Below are 13,955 nucleotides of genomic sequence, written 5' to 3'. Positions count from 1 at the left end.
TGAGAAAAAGAAACAGGTGCTCAGTATATATAAAATGTAAGTCACTTCTGGGAATAATTTGCATGTTCTCACACATACAAAAAGTAAAGTCTATTTTGTTATAAATACTCCATAAAAATATTTAGTATGGCAACAGGATTAGATAGTAATTAAAACATTTTTTTTCAAAAAGAAAGAACTTACTTCAACTATCTTATTAACTTCTGAGTATCTTCCTCCTAACAGACCAATTACTTCTGCCATAGAGACGTGAGCATGCTAGAAGAAATACAAGATATACTTAGCTCAAATGCACAAACCATCTGACAAAAATCAGAATTAAACTCACTATTATAGGAGAGTCACTTCTAAATACACCTATGCTATTCTAAAATAAGGTCACATAGGTTAACTAGATGTGAGTCTGAGCACAAATTTCATCTTTCTTCACTGCTGGCTGAGAAGTTTTGAAGCAAACACTTTAAAACACCAAGACAGCACTTTTTCATTTAAAATGAAGACATTATTTGTTCTCCCTATTCAAGAAAAGCATTACAAGGACACAAAAGTAAAAATTACTCTGGGTCCTTCTATAGAAAACACCACAAACTTACACAACTGTTACAGTATTGGTAGTCTAGTGCAAACAAGGAACCTCCAAATTACAAGTTGTGCTTTGTTTCAGTAATCTAAAAAGGCAGCAGACATGAGACATTAGGAAATGAAAATAGGGTTAATATGGCAAACAGTCTGCAAAACTCACATTAATTTATTTTCTCTAAAATATGGAAACATGCAATTGTATGGCTTTTCTTCAAAAGAAAAGACTTATTTTTAGATTCCTTGTCTTAAAAGAGGATAATAAAGATCCAAAATAAATGTCTTCCATACTCTTCCTGCAATAAAAATACAACAAGAATAGAAATCAGAGTAAGTCAACACAATAGATTATCCTTACCAAATCCATTATTAAAAGTGCTTCTGAAGCTACTTTCACCTGAAATGGCTCCTGAAATACAAAAAGGGGGGGCACATAAAAATAGAGATTGTGTTCTCCCCAACTCAAATGTCCACCCTTTTCTCGTTTGCCTCTTTCAAATTCTCACCACTAATCAAAGTTCAATGCAAATCAGACATTTTTTAAAGAAACTTACCCTTCAAAACTCTAGCAGGAAGTAATTCCCTCTCATTTTCCATCTGTACCAATCAACTGACCCTTAATATATCTTACCTTATCTGATCCTTTCATATACATATTTCTTGCATATACAGAATAAGAAAAAGCATTTCTTGTCAGACAGTGACATTACCTATGGTTTGTCATTGATATATAAATAGTACCTGCTTTTCTTCACTGAAAAAATTACAAGGTATCAGTTGGAAAGGATCAAATGAGCTGAAAAGAAAAAAAAAAATACTTATTTTAAATATAACCTCAACAAGATTAGGATAATTATTATAAAATTATTTACAAATTTGAAAATATACATCAATAATCTAAACTCAAATTCTGAGAAAAATATAAAATTAGAAAAATCACTTAGTACATTCATACAACCTTTTTGAAAGAAACCATAAGCAACTTAATTTCCTAATACCCAAAGGTCAGCCATGTTTCCTATGCTGAAAGCAGATTTTTAGAAGTTCCAGTAAAGGAAGAAGAAGAAGAAGTTCCCTGACATGAGATACCAAAGTTCATGGATGTTTCTCAAAAAACTTCTCTCAGTACAAAGTGCCCACTACAGAGTAGATTCAATGAATACTTTTAAAATAAATGAATAACAAATAGTTCTATTAAAGAAATTAATGTACAGAGGAAGTTCTCTGGTAAACTCTTATAATATAAAGAGATGAAAAGGGGGAACCTAAGCAAATCTAAATAAAAAGGCCATGTGTAAACTTGAAAGACATGTCAAAAATGCTTTGACCAGTAAAAAATTGAGTTTGGGAAAAATATTAAGCACATTACAAGGTTATTTTAGGCTATGCTCACAGAAAGAAAAACAAGCAAGAATATGTTCATGATGTTATGACTGGAAAAAAATAAGACTACTATGTTTCCATTGTATGAATGAGACAACCAGTGCCAAAAGGACATTGTGTATTATTTAATACTGTATCCCAAGGGCCTAGGACAGTGCCCGAAACACAGTAGGCATTCAAAAAATATTTGTTGAATTAAGAACTTTAAATTACCAAATAAAAAAGAACTAAAAGCCAAGACAGATGAGAAAAATAAAAAGAACAGTGGAAGAACATCCCAGAACACTTAATAACCTTGATCATAGAACCTTTGTCAATGCTTCTTGAGGGTTAGAGGATGGTGGACTGGCAATTATTGAACCCGGGGGCTCATGGAAAAGCAGACATCAGAAACAAGAATTAAATGCTGATTACCAGGAAAACTCTAGAAAAGATTTTTAAACAGCTGATTTGTGAGCCTTTACTAAGTGGAGGAGTAAATAATGGGTTTAGGAAAATTTAAGTCATAATAAAGAGATCTTTCCATAGATATGTCTGATGGGAATAACTGGCTAGAAACCAGAAGACTACACGAAGATTCAAATTATTTTATCCAAATTTAAGCAAGACATACACTATTATTACTTTTCTGAATAACAAGAAATATGGGTTAATTCTGGTAATAGATGTATCTGACTATGTCTGATATTTATATTTATTCCAGTTAAACATTTTATGTGGCAATTAACAGAAGAAAAGGCAAACTTATTGAAATGTTGATGATTAGTGGCACAAAGGCTAAAATGTGAAAAGTAGATCTGAATTTGAAAAGGTCCTGACACACTGAATCAATTTGAAAATAAAAATATAAAGTATAAGTCTCACAGATTCAAAAAAATCAAATGTTTGAATACTGAATGAAGAGGCTTGGCTTATAAATGACTGTATTCATAGTCTAACATATTTTCACAATAACAGTATTAGTTTTAATTTCTACTTCACAGAAGCAATATATAATGTAGTAAATTATATATTACCAGGAATATGGATTCTTAAGCCTTATTGTCTGGGCTTAAATCACAGCTCCAACACTAAGCATCAGCAAGTTACTAAAGTGCCCTTTGCCCCTCAGTTTTCATCTGTAAAATGAGAGTGTTAACATCAACTATTACAGAAGGTGTCTCTGAGGATTAAATGATTTAATATATGTGAACTGTTTAAAACACAGTGAACCGTGTTAGCTATTTTAATTATTATTTTATAAACAAGAACAGGAGGTCTATCCAAGGTCACACAACTTGCAAGAAAATGATCTACTGGCATTCCTGGGTATCTTATTTTAAAAGGGAATCGTGACAAAACTATGATCTAATCAGTGGGATAGGTATCTGTAGGGAATGGAGAGGTCTTCTAGAAAAATTCAAGGCATTTGACTTACTTGGCAACCCTTATATTTTGCAAATTACACACTTACACACACACACACACACACATTTTTTGGTGCGGAAGGGTATTGGAGATTGAACCCGGGGGCACTTAACCACATCCCCAGACCTTTTTATTTTTTACTAAGACAGGGTCTCACAGAATTGCTTGTAGCCTTGCTGCTGAGGCTGGGTTTGAACTTGTGATCTTCCTGCCTCAGCCTCCTGAGTCACTGGGATTACAGGTGTGCACTATTGAACCAAACTAGTTCATATATATTTTGAGAGAACTAGTCACTTCCTGAGGTTACTTGTCCATGTCTGGAGTTGAATGATCTCCTGTCATAAACAAGGTCCTTTTGAAACATATATTGGATCCCATGCTCACTCACCTGAAGTTTAAAACATTTGATTATAGCAACAAAAAAACCCCCCAAAATTTTATAATTATTTTTAATTAAAAAATTTTTAACTGATCCATCTTAGTGAATAGCATAATGTAGCCAATGGTCATTTGTCTATACATTTTCTGTCTGATAAGTTAAAACAATTAAATTTATATAACATAACACTGTACCTTTTTGTTGGTCTTGACACTTTTGAAGGTTTAACAGGTTTGCCCCTTTCCTCTTCTCTTCTTTTTGCCAACTCCTCAGCAGACAGATGCTAAAACAAAACACCAATTTTTATCAAAGAGTCCATCAACTACACAGAGGGAAAAGTAATAAAACAGTCTTTTAAAATCAATTTAAGAGCATGTGAGAATAAGATAGACTAAATTGACTTAAATGGGTTTCCTACTGGAGAATAGGATATGCCCATTTCAATCAACGGTTTCAATCACACAGATTAAGGAATCTTAGAATCATCTGAGTCTTTAGTTTCCCTTTCTAGTTACTAAGTTCTACTGTGCTGAATTTTCTTTCACAACTGGGACAGCACAGTGTTAAGATTAAGAACACATATTTTGTAGGGTGTGGTGGCACACACCTGTAATCAGCTCAGGAGGCTGAGGCAGGAGGACTGCAAATTCAAAGCCAGCCTTGGCAACTTACAAGGTACTAAGCAACTCAGCACGATTCTTGTCTCAAAAAAAAAAAAAAAAAATCATAATGGGCTGGAAATATTGTTCGGCAGTTAAAGTGCCCCTGGGTTCGATCCATGGTACCAAAACCAAAACCAAACCAAACAAAACAAAACAAAAACAAAAACAAAAACAACACAGATTCTAAGGGCTGAGAGTGTAGCTCAGTGGTAAAATGTTTATTTAACAAGCATGATGTCCTGGGTTCAATCCCAGCACTTGGGGGTTGGGGGCAAACTCCAGATGGATTCTAGAGCCAGAATGTTTGGCTCTGCTTTTTATTATCAAAAAAATTGATTTCATGCTTCAGTTTACTCATCTTTAAAAATGGGAAGATTAAGAGTAATAATAACAATATCATGGTGTTACTGTGAAATTAAGTGAGTTAATGTTCATACTTCACTAATTTCATCTTTACTACCAACCTTACACCTTAGTTGAGATAAGCTAATGTACCTTTTCCAGAATATACATATATATTTTAGTATTTTCCATGTCTGCACCTTATCCACTTCCTCAGACAGGAATGTTTTAATCCACTTTCAAGATGATTCTTCTGTTGATATTTTGGATCAAATACCACCTCTTCTGTGGAAACGTACCCTGATCATAGTCTTTGAGAGGGCCTTATAATTCATGAACCAACCTTATGTAATTTGGCATAGGTTTTAATTTCCTAACAGAAATATAAGTTCCTTATGGTAAGAAACCATGTGTTACTTATTATTGTGCCTAGAAGAGTGTTCAGGTGTTAAAGTTGGGGCAGGAAATGGGGACTGAAGAGAGAGAGAGCCAACATTTATCTAGTACATTACGCATGTTGGCTTAGTGAGTATCTAATACTAAGACCTTTATATACTTCATCTCATTTACTTCTTACAAAAATCCTTTTGTGGAAGTACTATTATTCATGTTTCATAAATTTAAAAAACACAATTCAGTGAGGTTAAGTAGTTGCTCAAGATAACAAAGCCATTAAAAACACAATATGCATTCTTTACATTCTACTGTACTGGCTATTTAGAACAAATTGTATATTTAGAACAGGGTATGCATGTGTATATACACAAACAAAAAACACAGTTACTGCTTGTGTTTCTTTTTAGGAATCAGTAGAAAAACATTTCAATATTTGTGTATCAATGTCTAATGTCTAGAAAACATCATTCAATAAGTATTTAATGAAATTAAACAGGCATACCAACTCTTTTACTGGGCATATATTCTTGAACTAGAGATAAGATATACAGGGAGAGAACCGAAGTGCTGAAAATAAGTCAGACTCCTAATTAACTGTAAAAACAAAGCTTTCCATTTTGTGGCTTACTAAAACGTCTAAACGAACAAATTAACATGGGACTAAAGATGTGTATGTGTAAACACATGAAACAACTATAATATTATGACATTAAGATAGACAGATGTATATTGACGAAAACAGTTTTCATGGATAAGCCATGTAAAAGGTCAAAATTACCTCAAATGTTTGTCCTTCTAAGTCCTTTGCATCACACCAGTTTCCCCACGGATCTCGAACCCTTCGTCTCCTTGTTCGCTATGATGAGAATAAAGCAAAAGGTAACAAGATTAACTTGGAGAAATGATAGCACATTAATACACAAAACCAAAATAATAACTATATAAAATTTAGTTAATTTATTTATTTAAATATTATCATCTCTGATCATCAACGACTCACTAAACTTTATTATTTTATGTTCAACAGTTAGTACTCAGAAATACATCAGTAATTGTGAGCTATGGGTGAAAGCACTGGCAGCAGGTGAGGAGAGTAGGCCAGACGATGAGGCAGAGACATTGTTTAAAAAGGAAAAAATTTGTGATCTTCTGTCCTTTACTTGCATTTAATTTTCACTTCTGTTTATCATTTGGAAGCTAAAAACCTAGGACAAAATTATTTTTAAGACCAGAAAGAACCACCAAGGAAATGGCTTCCCTTTATATGTCAGCTTTAGAAAGGGGACTATGAAGTTAATACAAGTAGTGAAAAGCAGAATTTGTTGATATTACTAATATTCAGTTTTACAAACCTCAATACTGAGACCTTTAAGATGGATCAGCTATGAAAGGGCAGTATGACCTGTATCATTTCCAGAAAGAAAAAACATTCTTTCTTAATAGAGTAAACCTAGGTAGAAGTGGTTTGCAGCCTCAACAATGAGAAAAATAACTACTGGATAATACTTTTGTTTCCCCCATACATTTTACCTATAATCAACTTAACTTACGTGCACAACAAGATTACCTTTTAAATTTTAAAATACAAAATTCACTGATTCTAAGAATTAAAGGTAAATGTTACTCCAAAAAACTGATTCTTATGGAGACAATTTTTAAAGACACAAAAATAATAGAAATGAAAGAGAAAAATAGACCTGAACTGTATAGTTTTGTTTGTTTTTTGTTTTCAGTGGTGCTAGGGATTGAGCCCAGAGTCTCCTAACCTAGGCAAGTCTACCACTGAGCCTCATCATTAACCCCCTGAACTGTAAAGTTTTAAAAGATACATTTCTAAATCAAAACTAAACACCCAAAACCACTTTAACAAAACATTATGGCTTTGCATGTTTGTCAATGAATTTTGAGGATTTTATAGTTGGTTTTGCTTCACAAACCAGTATGAAATTGAACAGAAGCTAGAAAAGTAAATGGCTAAGGTGAAGTGTAATAGAAAACATTTTCTTCCACTAAATGGCCATTTGTTAAGCAGATAAAGAGAATTAAGCATACTTTACTAAACTGATAAGGAGCAATGTAGAGGAATCACTTAGAAAAACGGCTGTTTACCATAGACTGCAGACGCTGGGCAAGCTGGTATGCTTCTACTGCATCTTTTCTGTCTCTGATTCGAACTTTATCAACTGGTTGTGGTCTATTATATACAGCCTGTTCTATTGGAGTTCAGGAAAGATAAAACAATCTATTATTTTGTGAAGTTCACTTGTTAAAGAGGAAGACACATTTACAAAGACTTTAGCTGAGCACCAATGATTCTTATTCCATAATCATACATTTAATGTACTAATGTTAATAGATCCCAGATAAAAGTAATGCTATTATTAAAAGGAAATTTCAGTAAAACGGATATAGGAAATCAGTAATTTATTTAATTTTTGACTACTGAGCTCCCTTTGCTCACTTTGGCAGTCAAATACAGATCATTTTTCTTTTGTAGCTAAGGAAGCTAAAATGTTTTAATTTTCCTGAAAAGCTAATTTATAAATATAGGGCTTTGGGCAAACCAGGCCACTGAAATGAAAAAGAGGCTCCAAAGCAGACTGTAAATTCTCTGTGCACATAAAATAAAATAAAGGTGCTATGAGTTTTCTAGTTAGTTGTTTCACTTTCACAGAAAAGAAACAAAATGTACTCCTCTTAAATAAACCATGGGCTCTAAGATCCTAGTTACCTTATGACTATGCAACTATGGCTATTAGCTTTCTTCAAAAAGTTTTTGTCATGTCAATTCAATGAAAGGATGGAATTCATTTTGAAATATGCCTATTCCTCAAATTTAAATATGGGGAAAAATGGGTGAAAGAACTTTCTTCCATTAAAATATTTTGGTACTTTTGATACATTTAAGTGTGGAGGCTCTTAAATTATTTCCTTTATTTAATCATTACTACATAGCATTTCTATCATATATACAGTAAATGGTAGAGTAACCCTTACCCTAAATGCTCAAAGCCAGAAGTACTTCAGATTTCATATTTTTTTTAGATTTTGGAATATTTGCATGGAAATGCTCCAGTGTCTTTAACTTTTTAAGCACCATGTTGGCCTCAATCTGTATGCATAAATTTAATGGGCCATTAATAGAGTTTTCATAAAATAATTTACTTTTGCCTGACAAAGAACTATACTATTTCTATTAGATTATTTTTCCTTTAAAAACTATACCTTCAGTTTTCATTGTAGATCAAAAAGAAACACAGTTTAATCAACAAAAATTTGATTTACAGCAAAATCGTAATTATACATTTATTCCATAATGGTTACCTCCTTGAATTCTATATACTTAAATTTACTTAAATTCTAATCATAATAGAAATTAATGGGTGCTATAAGGATACAAAATATTGAGTAAAAGATGTTGTTGGGTTTTTATTTTTACCACATCCAAAATTGATTGCTCCTATCAACTCGAGGTATGTATGAATCCGTCCAATACAATTAACATCCCCACAGTTCTTCAGGCCAGGACGTACTGAGGTCTTATTTAAGTATTTCGGTTTGCATATCTCCCTAATTAAGAGATGGAAGTACAATTATTTTGGATAAATAAAAACATAAAAAAAGATTTCTGGGGAAAACTTATATGAAATATTTTAAAATTTTACCCATCTCACTGTATAAAGTGTATAGCAAATATAATACATAACCCAAGTGTACTTTTTTCTAAAATCTTTAAACATCTTTAAGTGATGCAATAACTTACAGGTATCTATACTGTGTTTACAAGTACTATTCTTTTACCAATAAAAAAGTCAATATTCCAGTTATCCCAGTTTAAGTTAGAAGGTTATTTATGTATTGATCCAAATTCAAGTATAAATCTTTGAAAAAAAGAGCACTTTGACAATATATTAAAAAGATTTAGCATTAAACTTTTCAATTTTTTTTTTTTAGTGCCAGAGAATGAACCGAAGGCCTCCACACAGGATAGGCAAACATTCTACCCCTGAGTTCTATCTTCCCCTACACTTTTTCCAATTTTTAAACATATTACTTAGGTTAGATGTCTCTTAACTATTAGCTATCTTACAAATATTTACATTTTTATATTTATTTTAATAATGAATCTAATAAACATTAAGTTCTTACTCTCAGTGGAAACAGAAATAGATATTATAGGGGATTCCAAAAAATCAAGACACTCCCAAAACTCCAAACTCCCTTTCCCGAACTTCATAGATTTTAAATGTGTATTTATTTGAATAAGCTCTATAAAGTAAATAAAACACAAGATAAAAGAATGAAGAATAAGAAGATATATTTGGGTGGTCAGAAGCCTCTCATTTTCCTGCGCAGACCTGAATTGAGATGAGAAAGCAAGACTCTCCAAGATCTGGAGGAAAGCAAGATCTAAGACAGAGTGGTCAAGGCCCTGAGTTGGAACTGTAGGAACAGTGAGTGAGTCAAGACTCCAGACTCTGAAATCATCTTCACCTAGTGTGATCTAGAACAAGTTCCTTATCCTCTGTGAACCTAACTTTTCTCATCTGCAAAACGAGGACAAAATTGTCAAGAGGACTGCGGATAGCTTAAATATAATGCCTGACATTTGGTAGAAATTCAGTTAACTGTATAGATTATTGTTTTAATAAAAACATTCCTCTAACCAGGGAGTCAGTTACATCTACTTTCATGGAAAGGATTTATCTAAAAACAAATTTGGCAGACTTCTTTTTATTTTGAAAACTTTAAGTCTTCCTTTCTTCTTTTTTTATTTTTTAGTACCATCTCCAGTCCCTAACCAAAATTTCAGTTTTGAAAACATTCCTTTTTGCTTTCACACTGTTCTGTTAAATTATCATATTTAAACAGCAAAACCAAATTGGTTCCAAGAACTAAGACAAATGACTAGTAAACTACTGCCATATCATTTATATATCTATGTAAATTATTCTGCCTCATATGGAATCCAAAATGCAAAGCAACAATTTGATTAAACAAATATTAAGTATACATTGATGATCTTCTTATAAACTTTTTTTTTTTTTTTTTTTTTTTGGTACAGGGGAATGAACTCAGGGAGAGACACCCAGCTACTGAGCCACATGCCCAGCCTTATTTTGTATTTTATTTGGAGACAGAGCATCGCTGTTGCTGAGGCTGGCTTTGAACTTGCAATTATCCTGCCTCAGCCGCCTGAGCCACTGGGATTACAGGGATGTGCCACCAGGCCTGGCTCATACAGACATTTCAGAAGTAGTTATTGTTCTGAAGTCCTTCAATTTTGGCTACCCATCCTCTTATTTCCAAAAATAAAAGTAAAGACCAATAGAAATCTCATTCCATTGGTCTTTTAAAACGTAAGGGCAGAAATGTAGCTCAGTGATAGAAAGTTTGCTTGGCATGTACAAAGCTTTGGGGCACAATCCCTAGCACTACAAAAAATAAATCAACAAGGGCTGGGAATGTAGCTCAGTTGGTAGAGTGCTTGCCTAGCACTCGTAAGGCCCTGGGGAGGGAGGGAGGGAAGAGAGGAAGGAAGGAAAGGAAGGAAGGAAGGAAGGAAATAAATAAATAAATCATCAAATAAGTAAATATACTTTTAAAAAATAGTGTCAATTAGGTAATGTAGAATAACAAAAAGACTTGGACTAACATCTTTCATAGTCACTGGCTGGTTGTATAATCAAAGACAGGCCTCTAATGGTCACCTGATCTCAGAATTATTCTTTATCAAGTAAGATTATACCATCTGTCTGTTTCACAGTATTACTGTGACAAGTCAAATGAAATAAAGGAAAGCTTTCTGTAAACTGCAAAACACCATGTAAATGCTAGGAGTTGTTCCTCCTCAGTATTCTTTACTATGATAGCAACATTAGCCAGAAGTCGTACTTTTAGCACTTTAACCAATTGAAATGATCATGAGGCAAGAACAAGAACAAATCATCCTGTTGGAATATGGCTGTCTTTGCAAGCCAAATAAGGTAATACTGTCTGTATAAAATGAAGATATCTGATTCAACAAATTATTTGTTTCCTTTGATAACATCCCCAGGATATAGCAGAAAGTTACTGAAACAGGATAGAAAGACCTGATAAAGTGGAAGAGAAAAACAAGGGACACTGCTGAATCCTCACCCAAGGGCCCATCACCTGGGAGCACTCTGTAAAGTTGGCCATATACAATTCAATATTCTTGAAACAATAACAGCAAATTGAATATTTAGTGATGACTTAACTGATAAGCTACAAACAAAAATTCAAAATATTTTTGAGTATTTAGGCTAATAAGATAAAAAGTATTTTGTCTTGTTTCCTATTCCACATTAATTAAAATATACTGACAATTTAGAAGGTAACTCCATACATTAGAAAATTCCTGTATCCTGATGAAAGTAGATGCTAAGAAATACCTTATTATGCAACAAGTTCAAGCTGAAAACATTTAAGACAGCTATTTAGGAAAACTATTTATGCAATCTAGCTACATTTAACGACAGTGTATTCCTCTGTCACCTAAGTTTTCCTTCTTTATACATAAGGTACATAAAATTTCTGAAAAGAAATTCTCTGTGTACATCTTCCCAACATTGTCCCAAGAAGTTGCTTCTTAAAGGAATCATCAGACCCTTTCTTTCCAGGCTCCAACACTCTGAAGAACAGATGGATTATGAGAGCCACAGGTTACAGTGTTTAGCAATGCTTTTAAAAAAAGATCACTATAAGAAATGTTTAATCTTTCCTCCTAAAATGATAATACATGTGAAAGCTCTTTGGATCACTAGCAAAATTTTAAATTCTACATAGGTCTAGTTAAAATACTCCACAGAATATCAGGTTTTCAAAGCAGCATCCAAAATGTAATTCTTACCATTGATCCAAAATGTAATTTCTAATTTTCAAATAGCGTTCTGGTGTTTTAGCTTGGCGTCCCTCAAAAAACTCAGGAATTGCTTGTTTTTCTTCTTCCTGAATAATATTTCTATCTATTTCTACTTCTTGTTCTGGTGGCTTAAGCTCTTCTTCCTCATGGCTTTCCTCCACCATTTGGCAGGAAGAATGAAAAAGCATTTCATTATCACCAAAATCTTTCTGAATTTCACAAGGCTCTGGAGAAGGACACTGCCTGGAGTCATCTATTCCATTTCCACCTTGCTTGTCACCATTTTTAATCAGTTTATTGCATTTCTGATCATTTATTTCAGCTGAGTCATTTTCATTGTTACTCTGTTTTTTGGTCCATGATGTAATTTCTGAGCTTGAAAGTGTTTTCATCTCATCTTGTTTTATGTTCTGAAGATATTCCCTGGAAGATCTGCAAAAGAGAATTTCCTGGCTTCTGATTTCTTGACTGGATTCATGTGTTTTACTATTAGGAATGTCTAACAAGAGACCACTGCTACAATTCTTATGTGATGTCTGAGAAGCCCACTCATCCACCTCATCTGTGATGTCTACTTCTTCATCATCAGACAACTTTTCAATTTTTACAGCATTCAGGTTGGGATCAGCACGTCCCCTTAAACATGATGGTGTCCATGCCTTTGTCCCCTTATCTTCATTTTTAACCTGATGATCACTGCTGCTCTTCTGATTTGGTGTTTCTTTCTCTGGACTCCATTTTACCTTATTAAAAATCAGAATAAGACACCCATAATATTAAGGTTTTAAAATTTAATCAACTGACAATAAATAAGATATAATGGTACATTAGACCTTCACTGTGCTTCTCCTTAATGTGTTTAAAATTGCTTTTTAAATGTAAAGATCAACATTTTAAATTCCCATATATGACTCATGATTTGGTACTTTTAAAATAATAATGATCTATATAGAACTACCATGTATTTCTTTTCAGTAGTAAGTTTAAAATAGGCTTGAACTAACCAGAGACTAAACCAACAACTTTCAAGTTAAGGTATTAAAAATATTTATAAAAGTCTATTTTTCAAAATGTCTGACAACCACAGCTGATCATTTCTTATGATGCTAAAATAATCCTTTACTTGGGAATTTATGTCACATATTTACATTCAGTAAGTTCAATCCATCTTTCATTTAACTATAGAAACTATTTTTTTGCAGGTTAACTTAATGCAGCTTCAATATTACAGAGTTTATAATGTTAAGCCATGGTATTATCTTCCACACCTGATAATACCTGATAATGTAAGAAAAAGATGAAAGTCAATGAGTAAATATGAATTAAAATGAAAATTTTTATATATAATATTTTTGGAAAATCCTGTAAATGACTGACACATCCAAGAGATATGATAGCTCTAAGTAAGAGATAATCGCTCCATTGTCACAAAAGAATCCCAGGATCATGTAAAGAACAAAAGGGTAGCAGGGGGAGGAGGAGATTTGGATATGTAGCCTCAAACACCATTACAAATCTTCTTATTTATTTGCAGCCTACTACATTTTAAGGTTTTCTGTTTGTTTTGCAATTCTGGGAATCAAACATGGGGCCTCATGCATGCTAGGAAGAACTTTACTGAATGAGCTAGATTCCCAGCCTTCAGCCTCCTGTTTTTAATCTCAAAATTCTGGATGAAATTTTGCATTAGAGTTCATAAAATTCTAATGTCTGTTATAATATAAGTGTATCCTTCCACCCCACATTTATAAGTACAACTGATACTCCAACATATACCACAGTGTAAAAAGCATGGTATAAGAATAATCAGGTGAAGCTGTTATTCTGTTCCTTATTACCTCAACCTTGATAAACTACTTCAAGCTGCTTTTGTTAGGTTGAAAGAGGTAGCAGCTAATTACTATACAATGAATACCTTCCA

At 33.1% G+C, this 13,955-nt stretch overlaps 1 protein-coding gene across 2 annotated transcripts in view; it reads right to left on the bottom strand.

Annotated features, from left to right (window-relative positions):
• MYSM1 (Myb like, SWIRM and MPN domains 1) overlaps nucleotides 1-13,955 on the bottom strand; it is a 39,035-nt gene that overhangs the window by 10,355 nt on the left and 14,725 nt on the right. For both annotated transcript variants that reach the window (XM_081308917.1, XM_081308916.1), the window contains exons 8-15: nucleotides 12,023-12,777; nucleotides 8,588-8,718; nucleotides 7,258-7,361; nucleotides 5,927-6,004; nucleotides 3,943-4,031; nucleotides 1,321-1,375; nucleotides 938-988; nucleotides 184-258 (exon numbers count right to left, since the gene is read on the bottom strand). In XM_081308917.1, coding sequence (XP_081165043.1) covers nucleotides 184-258; nucleotides 938-988; nucleotides 1,321-1,375; nucleotides 3,943-4,031; nucleotides 5,927-6,004; nucleotides 7,258-7,361; nucleotides 8,588-8,718; nucleotides 12,023-12,777 — 1,338 coding nt within the window. The remainder of the gene's footprint in view (nucleotides 1-183; nucleotides 259-937; nucleotides 989-1,320; nucleotides 1,376-3,942; nucleotides 4,032-5,926; nucleotides 6,005-7,257; nucleotides 7,362-8,587; nucleotides 8,719-12,022; nucleotides 12,778-13,955) is intronic.

The sequence above is a fragment of the Spermophilus citellus genome (assembly GCF_964194105.1).
Source record: "Spermophilus citellus genome assembly, chromosome: 9".
NCBI classification, from domain to species: domain Eukaryota; kingdom Metazoa; phylum Chordata; class Mammalia; order Rodentia; family Sciuridae; genus Spermophilus; species Spermophilus citellus.
This window is presented reverse-complemented; position numbering and strand designations above follow the sequence as displayed.